The sequence below is a fragment of the Pipistrellus hanaki genome (genome assembly GCF_964339955.1).
Source record: "Pipistrellus hanaki genome assembly, chromosome: 14".
NCBI lineage: Eukaryota > Metazoa > Chordata > Mammalia > Chiroptera > Vespertilionidae > Pipistrellus > Pipistrellus hanaki.
The window spans coordinates 16,277,812-16,295,853 of NC_140516.1; the positions used below are offsets into that span (position 1 = coordinate 16,277,812).

The 18,042-nt window shown below is 56.3% G+C and overlaps 1 protein-coding gene across 1 annotated transcript in view; it reads right to left on the reverse strand.

Moving 5' to 3' along the window:
* LOC311632903 (cadherin-23-like) overlaps positions 1–18,042 on the reverse strand; it is a 299,605-nt gene that overhangs the window by 244,111 nt on the left and 37,452 nt on the right. Inside the window, exon 3 of the mRNA XM_084904920.1 lies at positions 14,279–14,356. Within this exon, the coding sequence (XP_084761046.1) occupies positions 14,279–14,356 (78 nt within the window). The remainder of the gene's footprint in view (positions 1–14,278; positions 14,357–18,042) is intronic.

Genomic DNA, 18,042 nt, shown 5'->3' on the forward strand with positions numbered 1-18,042 from the left:
ATATGATATAATAATGTGTACAAAGTGCCTGGCACCTCACAGGTGCTCGATAAATAGAAGCCACGATTACTACTGCCATAACTATTATTCGGAAGCAGCAGAACACACTGCTTAAGAGGCTAGCTGCTGATACTAACTACCCCAGTTCAAATCCTAGCTCCACCCCTACTCACCAGCTGCATGACCTTGGGCAAGTAACTGTAATTATTGCCTCAGTTTCCCCACCTATAAAGTAGGAATGATAACAAGAGCACCTTCCTCAGGGAATTGTTACAGGATTAAAAGAGCTTACAGTAGCTACTGACACAGAATACGTAAGACATATGTTGGTTAAATTAAAATATGTTAATGAGGCCTCCAAGATAGGGTGGTGGGTGGATATGTCTACAAATGCCTCATAAAGAAGTGGCAACGTAAGAAACCCCAGAGGTCTGGGTTTTGAATCTGTTGAGGGCAGGACACTGCTCTGGCCAAATCAAGGGGCCAGAAAATGAGGAACACGGAAGAAAATATTTTAAAATAAAATGATGGAACGCTGTAGCCAGCACTTGACTACCCACTGCCCGGGGCACCGACTACCAGTTATTACTCTGTACTCTGCTGCAGGGAGTCCCTGCACCCAGCTCTCCTGGCCCCAAGCTGTCCCTCATGGGCAGTTTGCCTCCCTGTCATTTCCCCTCTGGGTGCCTTTCCCTCAGTATGACTTTTGTGACCTGAGGTTGTCACAGCCCAGGGCTAAACATGCTCTTGGGCTGGGACAGACAGCTAAGCCATGACACACAGCATGCATGTCACCTGTGTTACCCTCCCCCTGCCAGGCTCCACAGGGCACCCTGAGGAAGGCAGGCCCTCGGTGCTTACTGTCAGTCTACGGCACACCCCAGGCGACCCCACCTAACCAGGCTTTGAGACACACTCCCTGCCCTCGAAGAGCTTACTGCTTGGTCTGTTGCCTGGCCCACGCTGGATGGTCCCTAGAAGGCTGTGGAGCTGCAGGAGGGCACGATGCGGACGGACAGCCCAGGAGCGGGAGTTGAGCTGAGCAGCCAGGGCCCCACGAGGGGCTCTGTTCCCTGACCTCATGCCCTTGTGTGTCATCATCAGGCAGCACCCCCAGAGTGTACAGAGTCCCTGAACCACAGACCCACTCTGGCCTGCCGAGGAGCTGGCAGCCTGCTGAGGCCGTGTCCCTAGCGATGGGGCGGGGCTGCCCCTGGGGGTAGCAGGCTGCCAGAGGTCAATGAGATTTGCCCACAGGCTCTCGCCTCTCACCTCCCTGCTACCTGGACTGTCCGAGACAGCCTGGAGCCAGAGTCCAGCACAAGGACCCACCAGGTGAGCACCCTGCCCTTACCCCATGCCTGGGGCAGCACGGGATGGACAAGTTGGGGAGGGACAATGACCTTCATTGCAATGAGGCCAGAAGCTGCTCTGGACACCCAGATGGGGTGGGCGAGGTGCACCTGAACAGCTCGCCCCGGAATGCGGGAGACAGACGCCGCCTCCTGCCTGTCAGGGCTGAGTTATCCACAACATAGGGTTTCTCTGGAGAGCTCATAAAGCAGCTGATGCGGTGAAGCAGGTTCAACACTCAATAATCCCTCCATCTCACTCCAGCCGGACGCCGGCATATTCATCTTGAATTATCCTCTTCAGAGGCCATATCAATCCTAAGAAGTTCCCCGACCCAGAGTCCTGCTGCCCAGAGAGCCTGGGAAAGGCGGGCCCACGGGCAGCCCCTGACACCTGAGTGTGGGGGCAGCTAAGGCACAGGCAAGGGGCCGAGGGACCAGAGTTCAGCGGTCTTGTCCCCTCCATCCACTGTAGTATTAAGGCAGAATAGGCATCAGGAGAGAGGCCAGAGATGGTGGGTGAGGACTCCATCCCAGCCCTGGGGCTGGAAGGTTCTCTGTCTGCCTCTTCTGATCTACCTACCTACAAACAGAGTAGAGTGTTGGCCATGGAGGAAGAAAGGCCCGGGCTTGAACCCAGCCCTGCATGGTAATGGCTGTGAGCCCCCTGGTAGGAGGCAACCTCTCTAAGCCTCGGTTTTCTCATCAGTAAATGGGCTTAGTACCCACCTCCTTCCTGGGGGGGGAGGGAGGGCGCGAGGATGAGAGGAGCAACACAAGTACGCCTGGCCCAATGGAGGGTGGCCAGGAGGGAGAACGTGAGCAAAGCCTGTCCTGAGTCCGAGGGCTGGCTACAGGAGCCAGGCCTCCAGAGTAGAGACGAGCAGATGAGGGGCAGGCCTCTGTCTTCAGACCCTGGGTAGCCATCGTATGAAGAGGGACAGGCTGACTCCTGGGAGCTCCACGGAGACCAGATGAATCGGGAGCAGCAGCAGGAGGCGGCCGGCCCGTTACTAGGTGGGTGACACTCAGTGCCTGGTGAGACAGGGAGCTGCCCACCCAGCACCCGCACCGCCTGTTGGCAGACAGCTGTGCCAGTGGGTTCCTGGTCAGGCTGGAAGGTGGACCTGGGGCCACTCAGTCTCTTCCAACTGAAGAGTGAAAGTGCCCCTTGGAGGAGTAATGCTAACACGTACCAAGTGCCCATGTGTTGGGCACAGAGGGCTCTGGTCTCTTAGGGCAGGGGTGGGCAATGTCCAGCCCACGGGCTGTAGCAGGCCCGAGAAATCATTTGTTCTGGCCCTGCCAAGGCACTAGGGGTGAGTTCATTAAGCGTTCGACCAAATATAGCAGGCAACTTTTTAAGTTGCTAATTCTGTATGGCCCGAGAATTATGCCATAAATATCCAAATGGCCCTTGGCAGGATAAAGGTTCCCCACCCCCGACTTAAAGCATCATTCCTGTCCCAAACTGATCCTGGAAAGCACAAGTCACTGATAACATAATAGTTAACTTCTGTTAGTTCCAAGCACAGTTCTATATGCCCCAAATTAACTAACATATAATAACTAGAGGCCCAAAGCACAAAATTCGTGCAAGGGGCTCGGCCCTCGCAACCCCTTGCAGCCCCAGCTTCATCCAGAAGATCGTCCAGATGGTCGTCCAGACATCCTTCTGGATGGTTGTTCTGCTGTTCAGTCTAATTAGCATATTAGCTCTTTATTACATAGGACATTATGAGCATTATGAGTCTCACCACAATACTATGAGTATACACAGTGTGATCATTATGCCCATCTTCCAAATCAGTAAACTGAGGCAGAGAGAGGATAAGTAGCCAGTGATACAGTCTACACTTGCTGAAAATGCAGTGGAGGGCTCCTCAGAAGAGGAAGCACTTATAAACAAATGGTCCTATTAAAATGTCTGCCACTTGCACAGCAATTTAGTTTTCAAAGCTCTTCCATAAAGCTCAATGTGAAGTCAGCTGAGCAAGCACGATCATCCCCATTTCCAGGGGGCTCAGAGAGGCCCAGGAACTTGGTGGTGGTTACACAGCTCGTAAGTAGTAGAGCCGGGATGAGACCCAGACCTTGTGCTCCCCTCACCGTGTTTGATGTACTCTGCACACACGGGGGACCTTCAAGGCGATCCTTGCGCCAATGGACAACTTCCCTGGGTGTCCAAATCCTTTCTTGGTCAAGCGTTGACAGAAAGACTTGGCCTCCTATTCTGGGCTGAACTGTAGTCAGACAGTCAGGCCCACAGGCCCCCTGAGCCATGTAAAGAACCAGTGGGGCAGGAGAGTGATGACAAGTTCAAAGTTGGCTCTGCCTGCCACCCTCTCCCCAACCAGCTGGAGGGCTTTCAGCTCTTGTAAATTACACCTTCGGCTGGTTCCCAGTTGACTGCAAGCTTAGCACATCCTCACCTATGGACACGGCTGAGCCAGGTTCATCTGCTACCCCCTTAAAGGTGCCTGCTGCCCGGCCACAGCTCAGCTGGCCAAGGCCCCCGCCTCTTTCACAACTGCTCACTGGAAAAGGCCCAGCAAACCCAAGAGCAAGCAACCGGGTTACTCTCTCTCCCTCTCTCCCCTATCCTGCCCCCGTTCCCCCCCCCCCCAATTCATTGCTCAGCAGTAACCACAACTCTGAACATCATCAAGGAATAGCATCTTCTGAGAGTGCAGGGAAGCGAGGCCCGGCAGGGAAATCCACCTGCCCACGCTCACACAGCCATGTGGGAACAGAGCCAGGCCTGGGACCCGGGCACCTGGCCCAGCCCGGGATCTCTGCTCCCAGGCCAAGCTGTGCTGGCCACTCTCCCAGCCTGGGAGCAGCTGCCCCTGGATCCGGCACCTCTCAGGGTGGCCCTGGGTCACTGAGGCCCTCTCTTGGGTGACAGGGTGAGGAAAGACCCACACAATCTTGAGAAGCAGCATAGCAGGGTAGTAAGTTTGTGGATGCTGGAGTTCTCATTCTTGGAATTCCAATCCTGACTGAGCTGTGGGAGCTTGGGCAGCTTGCTTGCTGCCTCTGAACCTGGAACATGGAGCTCATAGCAGAGCAGACACCCCAGCACTGCTGCTAAGGATTCAGTGAGATCCTGCAGTCCATCTAACTCATAAAACACAAGTACTGAGTAGCTGCTGCCATTATTTTTATTTTTAAGCACGACCACCTACTCCTGCCATCTAAAACACAACACACATCGTCTGCCCCACTAAGGGTCACTTCTGAAATGCTTCTCCTGTGGCTCAACCCGTTAAAGCCTGGCCACTCAACGCCACCTCTACAATGAAACCTCCTCCATCCCGTGCCCAGCACAAACTCTGTCCTCCGTCCTCGGTAGCCCAGGCTCCCATTTGCCTGGGGTTCTCCGCACTGAACTGGGGCTCCTTGAAAGCAATAACCTGCATACAGAATCTCTAGGATGTGGCCGTGGGCACAGGATTTGGGGGCAGCTGGCACTAGATTCAAGGCCAATTTCCATCCTATCCGAGATGTGTGACCTATACAAGTTATCCCTTCGGAGCTCCTGTGTCCTCAGCGTATAATGGAGGCTACGAGGCCCATTTTCTCGGTTTGCTCTTCGGATTCAGTGAAGCCATGTGCGGGAGGAGCTTAGCTAGACACAGAGTAGGTGCAGATGAAAGACAGGTGCCGTTTTCCCAGTGATCTCTCACGGATGCGTCCTACCCCACTCCCGAGCACGGCCTGGCACAGGTGTGAAGTGTCTAACACATTAACAGTCTGCCTGCACGACAGGTGGCGCATCATCGTTATCATTAGTGTCATTATGGCTGCATCCAGAACCCCCACCCGACCCCCACCCCTGTGCTGAGGCCCAGTCCACAGCGGGCGCTGTACGTGGGCCCAGACAAGAGCCTCTTGAGAGTGGCTACAGCCCATAAGATCCCTCAGAGGGCCAGAGGGCACGAATCTGTCCTGTCTCCCTCTTTGTCTTCCTTCCCTGGAGGAAGACAAAGAGAGAGCAAGGCCACAGAAGCATCCGGGACCTCCCAGGGGTCCTGAGAGTCATCACCCACCTCCCAGGAGGAAGAGTAAAGGCCCTGCTCTGTGATGGCAATAAGAACGTAGGGCCACCACCCCTGAGTCCCAGCATCAGGTCATCTGGACAGATACTGGGTCACCTCCTTCCCCTAAAACCATGCCCCCTCCAGCCTGAATGTCCCCCGGGGAGCCTCAGTAAGGGCTAACCTCACTTCCCCTCCTTAAGCGCTCTACCCCAAGATTGTAAAAGCTGAGAGGCACCTGGAGCCCTTTCTTCAAACTACGTCCTAAGCTCTCACCCCGTCAACCCAAGATGCCCTTCTTCCCCAGGCCCTGAGGCAGCAGGAGCTGCACGGGCAGAGCCCTGTGAGTCCCTTCTGCAGCTGGTGTGTGAATTCAGGGCAGGCTGCAGTCTGGAATCCAACAGTAATTCGCTGGGGCCCTTGGGCAAGCTCCCCGTCTTGGGCCTCAGTTTCTCCATTTGTAAAGTGGGAGTGTTTGACTAAGGCAGTGGTCATCAAATTGTCCCAAAGGGGGCTGTAGGGGTTCATCATAGGCTCTATGAAGAGCCTTGGGGATTGGGGGGGGGGGGGTGTCAAAGTGAGGTGAGAAATATGAGAGCCCCCCTGTCTCCCACTGACCTTAACTTCAACCAAAGATGATAATTTCTCCTTTGCACCTATTATTGTCTAACATATTCTATTTTTTGTATTATTACTGGCTCTTGGGCTATATTGCCTCTGTAGAGGCAGTTGGCAGAAAAGACCAAGCCATGCTCAGAGCACACACCCAGCTGATGCTGGGATCCACTGGACGCCTCACATCCACATCCCTCCAGCCCAGTGTTTCCCAAACTTCTCTCATGGTGAGAATCACCTGGTGGAGTTGTTAAAATACAGATTCCTGAATCCCAACTAAGAAGTGCTAAACTAGAATTTTTGGGAACATATAGGTAAAAGCTTAGAGCACTAGTTAAGTATACAACTTTACCTATATGTTCCCAAAAAAGTATACAATTTTACTTTTATGTTCCCCAAAATTCTAGTTTAGCACTTCTTAGTTGGGATTCAGGAATCTGTATTTTAACAACTCCACCAGGTGATCCTCATCATGAGAGAAGTTTGGGAAACACTGCTGTAGTCTTACGATTCCTTGCTGAGGAACTGCTCGGGGGCACCAGGGGCCCCTGTCCCCTGTGTCAGTCCTAAGGAACTCTCTGGTTAAGAGGAAAATCACTCTCGGTCTCCATCCTCTCCTGAGAGATGCTTTCGTCCCTTTAGAGATACAATGGGAGAGAGGCACAGGGAGGGAGGGACCGCCCCTTCCAAGACACTAGGTACCGAGGACTCCCATTCTCCCCCTCGCCATCCCTTCCACGTCTTCTCCAGAATCCCAGGCCCAGACATCTCGCCATCCCCACGTGCTCGCTGCCCACACAGCCTGCCACTCTCGCCAGCCGCCCGCTCTGTGCTCCACGGGGGCGGCCCCTGCAGGGAGCTGTCCATGCGCCCACGGGGCACAGCTCCTCCAGCTGCGGAGACCGCCGACGCGGGGTCAGCCCACGGAAAATTGCTCTCCCTGGGTCCAGACGAAACAGCTGGGCATTGATGGGGTTTGCAGAGAAATTAATCAGCGCTGACTGGCAGCAGTGCCAGGCGCTACCTGGGCCCGATCCATCCTAATGAATCCCGGCTCCCGCCTTAATGGCTCCTGACAAGACTAATTCAGTCATGTAGGTGATTAGCGTGGGCACTGCCATCTGAATTGTGGCTCAGGACGCTTTGGGAGTGCTGAAGGGTCTGCCCGGGGAAGCTGGCTCCGGGGGCACCAATCTCGGGGGCACAGAGGGACAGGGAAATAAGGGCAGGAGGATCGGCAAGACACTCACCCTCCACATCCTCTCATTCCTGCCTTCATCCCGCTGCTCATCTGAGCAGCTTCTGTGGAGCCCCTCTGTACCCCGCACTGTGCTTGGCACAGAGGGCACGCAGGCTCAGCCTGCTCAGCTGTGAGGTGGGGATGAGGACACCTCTGAGCGTCACCGTAAGGCCCATGGGAGGCCACGCACTGAAAATGCTTCACCGAGGGCCCCGGCAGGAGGCTGGCGGTCAATAAACACGCGCTAATATTATCGCTCACAATCCTAGGCTGTGTATAAACGTGAAAATTATAATTAAGTGTAATGTCGATACTAATAAAAGTAATAAGTGGAAATGAACAGCCAAGGGGGAGGTACGCACAGATCGCAAGTGAGAACGCACTAAGAGCTTTCAGAGACAGCCACGAAGCAGACGGGAGGTGGGGAGGCTGCGGGCCTCACAGAGCAGCTGGCATCTGAGCTCGGCCCTGAGAGGAGAGGAGAGGAGAGGAGAGGGGAGGGGAAGGGAGGGGAGGGGAGGGGAGGGGAGGGGAGGGGAGGGGAGGGGAGGGGAGGGGAGGGGAGGGGAGGGGAGGGGAGGGGAGGGGAGGGGAGGAGAGGAGAGGAGAGGAGAGGAGAGGAGAGGAGAGGAGAGGAGAGGAGAGGAGAGGAGGAATTCACGGGCACACCTGGCCTGGGAACAGCACGGGCATGGGGCAGTGGTGAGGCCGCAGGAGATGCCAGGATGCTGCGTGGGTCACCAGGGCCAGAAAGCAGGGCGCCTCTGGACAGTGGTGGGTGCAAGGGAGGCATCTGGCCGGAGCTATGTAGAATGGGGGTAGGAGAAGTGACCTCAGTGGCCAGCCCCGAGGGACACTACCCCTCCAGGACCTAAGGCGTGAGAATCGGTGGCAGCTGAGGTAGAAGTCCTCAGCCCCTCAGGGCTCCTCGGTCACGTGGTGCCTCCGAGCCGGACTTCGTGCTGCTGCTGTGTCCCTCCCTGGCGCGGCGCCCCGAGGGTCTCCAGCAAATGCCACATGCAACTCCACAGGCAGCTGGGGTGATAAAACCACCACGCTGGCACTTCCAGCATCTGTGCTGTTTGGGGACAAGTCATCTGGGTCCCACCCTCTGGGCAGCCATCCGTGCTGTCACCAACACTTCACTCCTGACACGCCCTCGGGAGGGGAGCGCCTGGCCTGAGACTCCAGGAGGGATGGGGAGCAGGCATAAAGCCGTCCCCAGTCCTTGTCCAAAGATCCCCCCACATGCTCACAAACTCCAGACTCCATGCCTGTCCCCAAGGCACCCAAACCCCAGATGCAAGCTGGGCACGGGCCTGAGCCCTGGGGACACAGATAGTGCCCTGGCCGCCCGGAAGCATTCACAGAGCAACAGGGGAGACAGATGAGCAGCAGAGTCACAACGGCACCCCAGTGGGGACTGACAGGGAGGGAAGGAAGCCACATCTGAACCAGCCTGGAGAGCCTCCGAGGTGGTGGCCTCTGACCTGATGCCCAGCACAGGCTCACCCACCGTGCTCCAGTGGCAGGAGCGGCCGCTGCAAAGGCTGAGAGGCCAGAACCCACCTCTCCTGCCCAAGGAGCTGCCAGGAGACCAGCATGGCTGAGGGGAGCGCTGGGGGGGGGGGGGGGGGGACACACAGTGGGGATGTGGGAGAGCAGCAGGGCCTGGGCTGCAAACAGCCTTCACACCATTTAGGAACGCTGGCTTTTGTTCCAAAAGGGATGGGGGGGGGCTTGAGCCAACCTAATGACAGGCTCTGTCCCAGGCTGCAAAGAACCACTCGCTCACTCAGCTGCTCTGGTGAGAACAGGCTGCCGCAGGCAGACCACAGAGACCATCAGGGAGCTGCCTGGTAACCCCAGCTTGGACCCCAGGGGTAGCTGAGAAAGGTGGGAAGCGAGAAGGTTCTGGAAATATCTTGAAGCTAGAGCCACAGGACATCCAGATGAACTGGAGGAGAGGTGAGGGGGAAAGGGAAGAGTCAGGGATGACCCCAAGCTTCTGGCCTGAGCAACTGGAAGGAGGGAGGTGCCGCTAACTGAGACGGGACAGGCTGCAGGGGCGGCAGGTATTTTGGGGGAGCACCAGGATTCGGCGTTAGACAGGCTGAGCTGGAGAGCCCTTAGACATCCAGGTGAAATGGTGAGCAGAGGTGGGTCCATGAGGCTGGAATCTCCTCTGCGAGGAGGCCCAGGCAGAAGGCAGGCATCCCGGTGGCATCAGCATATGGACCGTACCGAACGCAGTGAGACTAGAGATCACATGGGAGTGAGAACATGACAAAGAGATACAGGAGCTGGGCCGGGGCCTGCCAACGCAAAGAAATCCAGGAGATGTGCAGCCTGCAGCCAAGGAGACCGAGAAGGAACAGCCAGGGGGGTGACATCCTGGAGGAGACAAAGATCATCTCTGACAGGTCACAGGGCTCGGGAACTAGCCACTACATTAGCCACAGGGGGCCACGGGTGATCCTGACAGGAGCGATACTGGCGGCGTGTCTGGAGTGGAATCGGGAGGCAACCTGGAGGCAGCACCTTTGCAGCACCTGCCTTTCAGCCTAAAGGTGCCATGTGGCCATTCACTGCTGACAGCCAGGGCCAAGGTGAAGGCAATGCCGACGAGCAGGACCAGACACCGAGCCCTTGATCTGCCCTCGCTCTGCCCCACCCAAGCCAGGCTCTGCAGCCAATGACTGATGTGCACGTCTGGAGCAAGACGTCCAGGGACAAGGGGGCCCTGTGCGTTAACAACCCAGGGTGGTGGGAGGACAGCTAGTTAATGACTTCATTTTGCTGCTGTCTCCTCTGGCTGGGAGATGGTCCTCAGAAAGAACATCACGCAGAGGGAATTGGAACCGGAGATAGGTGAGGAGATAGTAACAGAGCAAGCAGCCTGCGCAAGGGTTTCAGATGGCCGTGCGGTGCCCTCCCATTCCGCTCCCGGGCACAGGGCCACGGCCCGCTGTCAGATGGACGTCCTGTTCTTTAAACCAGGAGAGCAGTCACAGAAACCGCATGCCAACGCAGCCGAACACTACTACAATTCGTAAAAGGATTTTAAAAAATGAACTAATTACAACATTGAGCACTCAGTAAATAACATTATAATAATACTAGAGGCTCAGTGCACAACATTGGTGCACTGGGACAGGGAGGTGGGGGGGAGGGAGCCTCAGCCCAGCCTGCACCCAATCGCAGTCCGGGACCCCTCAGGGCCAGCAGGCGCACATCCCACGAGGGATCTTTAGTGCTGTCGAGGGGGCAGGAGAAGCTCCTGCCACCGCCTCTGAGCTCGCCAGCTATGAGCCCGGCTTCTGGCTGAGCAGTGCTCCCTCTGTGGGAGTGCCCTGACCACCAGGGGGCAGCTCCTATGTTGAGCATCTTCCCCCTGGTGGTCAGTGCACGTCATAGCGACTGATCATTGTGCCATTCGGTCGATTTGCATATTAGGGTTTTATTATATAGGATATGCTCCACATATATACTGTACATCACATGTTCTGTTGTTATTTTTCTGGAAGGCTTTAGCGGTCATTCGATGGGCAGGAGTGCCAGGGAGACAGCTTTCATATGAGTATCAGGAAGAAGTGTTCGTTCTCAGAACTAACCCTCAAAAAGGAGCTGCCTCGTAAGATGATGACTCCCCACCCCTGGCGTCCAAGCAGAAAGGGATGGTCAGCCCCAGAGCTGGGAGTGTGGTCTGCCCCCAGCACTGACCTCCTCCTCCTCCTGTGAGCTGACGTTTTCTGACTGGCTTGGGCTATGCCGCTGGCCACTGGTATTGACCACCCCCTGGACCAGCTCATCCATGTGCTTGTCTGTCCCCCCTACAAGCCCATCCAGCCATCCCTGGCCACACACAGCCTGTCCTTTCCATAACAACAAAACCTTCCAGGTGCGAAGACTTTGGAGTTAACAGCATCGCATGTCAATACAACAACACCCAGACATGGGGCTACTCCATCCCCACTTCGCAGATTGGAGCACTGAGCTTCTTAAAGCAAAGGGTTAGTGAGAGCCAAGTCTCAAAGTCGTGTCTCTAGGCCACCCCATTCCGCATGGCAAGCAAAAGGCCAGTCCTCTGGACAAGATGCTTCAACCTTCACTCTCACCCTGGCCCCTGCTGGTTCAGAGGCCTGCACCCTGCCACGTCCATGTGAGTCCACATCCACCCTAGGAATGGCCCAGGGGCCATCCGCGTAGATGACAGCACTCAGTGGAGTTCTCCAGGCCTGTCTCATCTAAAGGACCCAGAGACATTTGGGGCCAGCTGGGCTGCCAAGACAAAGACCAATGGGTCCATCATTTCAATGCCCTCTCACCGGGGAGATGGGAAGGTAAAGAACCAGAAAGGGGCAGTGCTGTGCCCAAGGCCACACAGCAAGGAACAGAAACCAGGCTCATGACTTTCAGGCCAGAGCTGCGCTGCCCTCTGCTGATACGAAAAGAAGGGAGGGGGCCAGAAGGGTGCTGGGCCAGCTCAGGACCCGGCTCCTGCCCAGAGAGATGAGCAGAGCTGTCTTCCAGCTCGCTGAGTCCTCTCTCTCTCTCCTACAATCAACTCCCACTGCACCGAGAGACACCATGCTGCGACTGCCAAGTACAGCCTTAACGGGCAGAGACCTGGGAGTCGCTCCTGGAGGCCGATCGATGCTGGCTTTTGCAGATGACGATCCAGAGAGAAAGGTGCTAGATCAGGGCCTGCTGGGGGCTTCCTTGCCACTGTCAGCGTTGGCCAAACAATGTCCACCCCACTCCACCCCTCACCTTCCCTGCACCACGGGCCTCTGAGGACCCCGCCTTCAGGCCTGAGCAGGGCAATGTGGAGTCACAGACGAGGTAATGAAGCTGGCCTGGCTCACCTGAGAGGGGCTTTCACCTCCCCTGGACAGCAGCCCTGGTCGCTTAGTGGCTAGCCACACCTCTACCTCAGTGGCCCACCTGTCCCGAGTATATTCTCTCCACAACAAAGGGCTCTCTTGGAGGATGAGGTTAAAAAAATACACTTCAGAAAACCAGCCACAGGAAATCGTGTGTGAAGGAATGAGAAGGGACTCTCAGAACTCTGCTCAACTGTCACTGTCTCCCAAACACCCTTCTGCCGCCCCCCGCCTCTGCCCTCCCCCCGAGACACTACCCCTCCCCCTTCCATCACGCACTGACACTTAACCAGATACTCTATTGCCCATAATTTCTTTAGCCGTCCCTGGGCCCATGGCACCCAGGCCTGGCCCAGAGCAGGCGCCCATCCATCTGATGAACTAAAAAATGAACCGAAAATAGGAGAGCCCAAATGCAGCTCACAATCACTGGGCTACCTACACATGTGTGCTGGGCGCCTACTCTGCTGGCTCCGGGCCAGCTCCTGCCAGGCCTGATGGGGGGAGGAGCCACAGGTGAATCCAGGAGCCCACAGACATCCCCAATCCACGCCAGAGGGGAGGAAACAGCTCAACAAGGTCTCCCAGAGGCTGGCAGGAACCTTCTCCAGCCCCACAAGGCAGGCAAAGCCTCTGGAAGAACGTTCCAGAGAGGCAGATAACCACTTTCCTAGGAGCCCTTCAAACACTCCGATCCCAAACCTGAGTCCCCAAACTCAGCCTCACAGTGCCTATCCGTGGGGGCTGCTAGTCACCAAAGGAGTGACCGCAGAGCCCCATCCTCCCCAGCCCCACAGCAGACGGAAACACACCTGCTGTGCCCAGCACCCACTGCAGGAAAGCTCCGTCAGGGAGAGGGGAAGGAACGGCCTCTTCAGGGGCTGTGCACATGCCGCCACAGGCACAGGGGAAGTCTGGGGCCCCTAAGGCTCCCCACTTCAAGCACCTGCATTTGGTTTTATATAAAAGTATTTCATTGATTTTTTTTTTTTTTTTTACAGAGAGGAAGGGAGAGGGATAGAGAGCTAGAAACATCGATGAGAGAGAAACATCGACCAGCTGCCTCCTGCACACCCCCTACTGGGGATGTGCCCACAACCAACATACATGCCCTTGACCGGAATCGAACCCGGGACCTTTTGGTCCGCAGGCCGGCACTCTATACACTGAGCCAAACCGGTTTCAGCTATAAAAGTATTTTAAATTACCTATTAGGTAAACATCTTAACACCCCTCCACTCTCCACGTCACCGGCTTCGTTTCTAAGTACAAATGATGCTCCAAAGGATGGGCCACGCTGGCCCCTGCAGTACGCCGCTCCCGGCACAGAGCCCCACCCGAGTGAGAAGCCCCGGATTACAGCCACTTGCCCTGGAATGGCACCCATGAGATCGAGAGGACCGAGGAGAGGGTGTTGTGGAGGTGGGAGGGACCTTTCCAGGCACACAGTGCTCACAGCAAAGACTGCCTGCCAATCAGAGCAGCTGCAAGACAGCTCATTCCATTCAACTTCCTGAGAGACTTCTGGGTCCCCAGAGCTGAACGAGGGCCCTGGGGCTGTGCACACAGAGCTCCAGCTACAGGTGTAGGAGCCAGGGCCTCGGGAGGGGCCCATGAGGGCAGACCTGGGTGGTGAGGGGACAGGCTGAGGAGGGGGTGTTGGGAAGGGCCAGGGGCGAACACCAGGATGCTCACAATCACCTCCTAAATAGTTCATTTTTTTCTAATGACAAAAACAGGCATACTCAATGCAGGAAACACAGTAATCCCAGAAAAGTTCAGAAGGCTGTAAAACAAAGTGTGCAATAGCTTCCATCTTCAAATTTTCACAAGAAAGAGGAAAATAACCATTTTGTAGGAGGAAACAAAAGTGAAACTCAAGCAATTCATGCAGAAGCAAAAGTCAAGCAACGTGTGCTCAGTACGATAGCCTCTCTGGTGCTTAGAATCCTGCTCTGTGGGCATGGGCCACCATGGAAGTGCTGAGCGCCCCAGGCAGAAGCCGTACGAACACCCATCAGGGATGGCAGGGAAGAGGTTCCAAGAGTGGGTGGAGGACGGTCTCAGTCTCTAAGATCACCTTCGCCTGTGGGAAAGGAGCCCACCTCATGCCACCTAATGGCCACCGGCCCCGTGTCAACTCACCCACAGGCGTGTCCTCGCTGATCAGCAGGTACGTCTCAAAGAAGTGGTTGATGAAGAAGGGCAGCCGGTTCACCTGGCCTGCAAGTCAGAGGGCAAGAGAGTCAGTCAAGTGCCCATCTACCAGCTTCACGCATTCTCCACGGGGACGCCGAGGGGCGGGGCTGCAGTGGGCACTGCGTCTGTCCACTGCCATGGCCGCCTTCCTCAGGGAGAAAGGACCCTCCGAGAGTCACCAGCTACGGGTGGCTATTGAGCCCTGGTCCACAGGGAGCTGTGCTGAAGTGTAAGATACACACAGGATTTCAAAGACTTGTAAGAAAAGTGAGTGCAAAATACCTCATTCGTCTTCCATATTGATTACGTGCTGAACTGATAGCAGTATGGATATATTGGGTTACGATATATTATTAAAAAGAATTTCACCTGTTTCTTCTCTAATGGGGCTCCTGGAAAACGTTAAATCACACACATAACTCGCATTGCATTTCTAGTGGGCAGCCCTGTGCCAGGTGGGATGTGAGCTGCCAAGGACAAGGGCAGTCTGCTTTGCTGACGGCCACAACCCTGGTGCCCAGAGAAGGACTTGGCATCCAGAAGGCCCTCTGTAAATGATGACAACGATAATAATACCGTGTTTCCCCAAAAATAAGACATCCTCCGAAAATAAGACCTAGTGCATGGAAAGATAAGACATCCCCTGAAAATAAGACCTAGCGCAACTTTGGGAGAAAAAATTAATATAAGACATCGTCTTATTTTCGGGGAAACAGGATAGTAGTAGTGATGATGATGATGATGATGATGATGGCTGCCATCTATGGACCCCATCTCAGTCACGTATCAGTCCTCGTGGTACGGTGGCTGCCATCATAAGCCCCATTTTTCTGTTGTAGAGACGAGGCTCAGAGGGGATACGTAAGAACCAGCCCAGAGTCATGCAGTTAGTAAGCGGCAGCCCGCCTGGGAACCCTGGGCAGTTAGGCCTGTGTGAGTCTGTGACACCTCCGAGTGGAGCTGATACAGGAAAGGGTCAGGGTGGTACTTGCGTATGCTGAGGAATCTCACATCCACAGAGACCCCCATTCCACAACGCCCCACAGAATCTCCCTGCGGCTGGCTTCCCTGTCCTGAGCCCCTTCCCATGGCCTTCCACGGGTGGCGCCATAAGGAATACACTTGCTGTCTGTCCCAGTTTCTGGCACAGATTCCCCAAACCCTTGGAGGTTCCGGAGTGACCAGAAGGTCTTTTGTTAGTCATCAGGCAAGTCCTCTGACCACAGCTGAGTGTATGCCATCCAGGTGACTTGGGGTGGAGCCTCTGGGTATCCCCACGATGGGGCTGGTGACGAGCAAGACTGGCTGGGCACAAGCATGTGCCAAGGTGGCAGCACCTGGAGGGGGCACGGAGCTCCGAACCTCACCCTTGGCATCTCTTCCTGCTGGGGCTCCTGAGCTGCGCCCTTGACAGCAAACCAGGAAATGGGAGTGGGGTGTTCCCTGAGGTCTGTGCATCGTCCTGGTAACTGAACCCAAGGAAGGATCATGGGAACCTCCGATTTAGAGCCAGTTGGTCAGAAGTGCGGGGGACTGGGACTTGTGACAGGCCCCTCAGAGGGGCCTAAACCTTCCATCTGTGGCAGGTGATACGATGTCAGAGGCAGTTGGGGTCAAAATTAAATGGTTGGACCCTCGCTGGGTGTGCAGAGAACTGGTGTTGGTGTTGGAAAACAGCCATGAGGAGGCAGGTGAGGGCACTTCCCTCAGCCTCTGCCGACCAGGGAGCTGATCTTTCTCAAAGGCCCACGCTGTGCAGCACCCGCAGAGCAGCTCCTGGTTCCCAGGCGCCCCGGATGCAGGCAGGGGTGCAGCCCTCGCCCCCTCACCTCTGCTGACATGGGCTCCCTCAGAGCTTGGGCCGAGCTCAAGAACTCTGAGGCCGACTCACAGAAGGTTGGCATCAAGGGGGCCCCTCCCATCCTGCCTCCCTGAGCCTCTGTCCCATGCCTCAGTTTACGCTCGTGTAAGAGAGTGATGATAATAGGACTTACATCATGGCTGTCCTGAGGATTAAATGAGATTACATACATAAAGCGATTAGCGCCATGCCCCGGCACACAGCAAGCACTCGATAAATGGCAGCTACTATTAATATTGGTATTAATAACAGGGGGAATGCTTTTGATCCCCGCTGGGGGCCTTGGACTGAGCAAAGGTAGAAGGCTCAGGGGTGCCCGGAGAATTCAGGGGCGGGCTTGGGCTGGTGGGGGAGGGGAGCCGGCGAGGAAAAGACCGCCTGCAGCAGCATCGTTCATTTTTAAATTTGATCTTACAGGACCTGCCGATAATCAGCCGCCGAGAGCTCTGCAAGGGCAGCTGGGCAGAGCGCGGGGGACACGCATCGCCTGCCACATACCAAGCAGGGCCCGTGCTCCCGGAGCAGGCGGCCGCCCTCGGAGGCCCGGCGGGTGGCCCTGAGCTGCCAGCGGGCACCTGGGGACTGGGAGGGAGCTGCTGGGGGGTGGGGTGGGGAAGGGGCATTCTTACAGGTCGCTCGTTCTTAAAGACCACTATAAGGCACGAAGGCTGAGTCCTGCGGAGGCAGAACCACTGCCTGGGGAGCTCTGAGGCCTCCGGGAAGTGGGAATGGGAGCGGGCATGCATGCCGATGTCAGGTGAGGGGCCGCAGCCCCACGTGAGGGGCCCGCAGACCCAGTGCCCGGAGACCGCCTCCGTGACCCAGCGATGCAGCCATGCTCACTGGCCCGGCCAGCGAGGAGCGGCAAGGAGGCCTGTTCAGGCCTTTGCTCTGGCCTTCCCTACAGGCCCACAGGTGCAGAATAAGAAGTGCCTGGGAGCACACAGGCCAGAGGAGAGGAGGGTAAGAAGGCGACAGGCTGGCAAGGGAGGTTGACACCTAGGGGGCATCTGTCCCTGACCCTGACCCACCTCTGACCACCAGGGATGGGAGAAGGAACCAGCCGGGCCGTGGAGTCAGCTGTGAACAAAGGATCGGTCCTGGGGTGAAGTCTGGGGGACAAGGCGAGTGCTCAGGGTTGGGGGCAGGCGTCCAAAGGGCACGGTGAGGAGATGGTGCCCTTCGGTCCCTAAGGTCGGCCACACCCACGCAGAAGGAACACTGGCTGCTTGGGGGGGGACGGGGGGAGAGACAGGGCGAGGGGTTGTGCTCACAATGCCAGGCAGGCTAGACCACAAGCTGGCTGCTTTTGCCACGGAATTGCTGGGTGGCCCCAGGCAACTTCCTTCACCTCTGCTTTATCAAGTCCCATTGCGCTCCCCGTTGGAAATTCACAGCTGAGAACGAAAGAGCTCTTGCTCGCGAAGCACAGAACAGGTACCAAGCTCCCTCTAAGTGCTGGATGTGTGTGCTAAGGCCTCTCGTCATTTTATAACCCAGGAGTGAGGTCCTTACTGCCCTTCCTGTCTCACAGAGGAGCTAAGAAGTTTGCCCACGGGAACCTGGGGGCAGGGGGTGGGACCCAGAAGTCCCGGGCTGCTCCCACGGGCCCACTGTGGGTGCATCTGGTGCTCAGGGACACGGCCACCTCGGCTGAGGACAGCAGCTGGGCACTCAGCGCCTGCTTCATTTTTGCATCTATGCTGCGGGGAGGGCGTGAGTATCCAAGGTCACGGGAGGCTGAGGAAAGGGTCCTGACTGCCACCTTCCAGCAAACCCAGAGGGTACCCCCCAGGAAGGTCTCCCCTGGATGGGAGTGAGCTCCCCATCACAGAAGCATTCCAGCAGA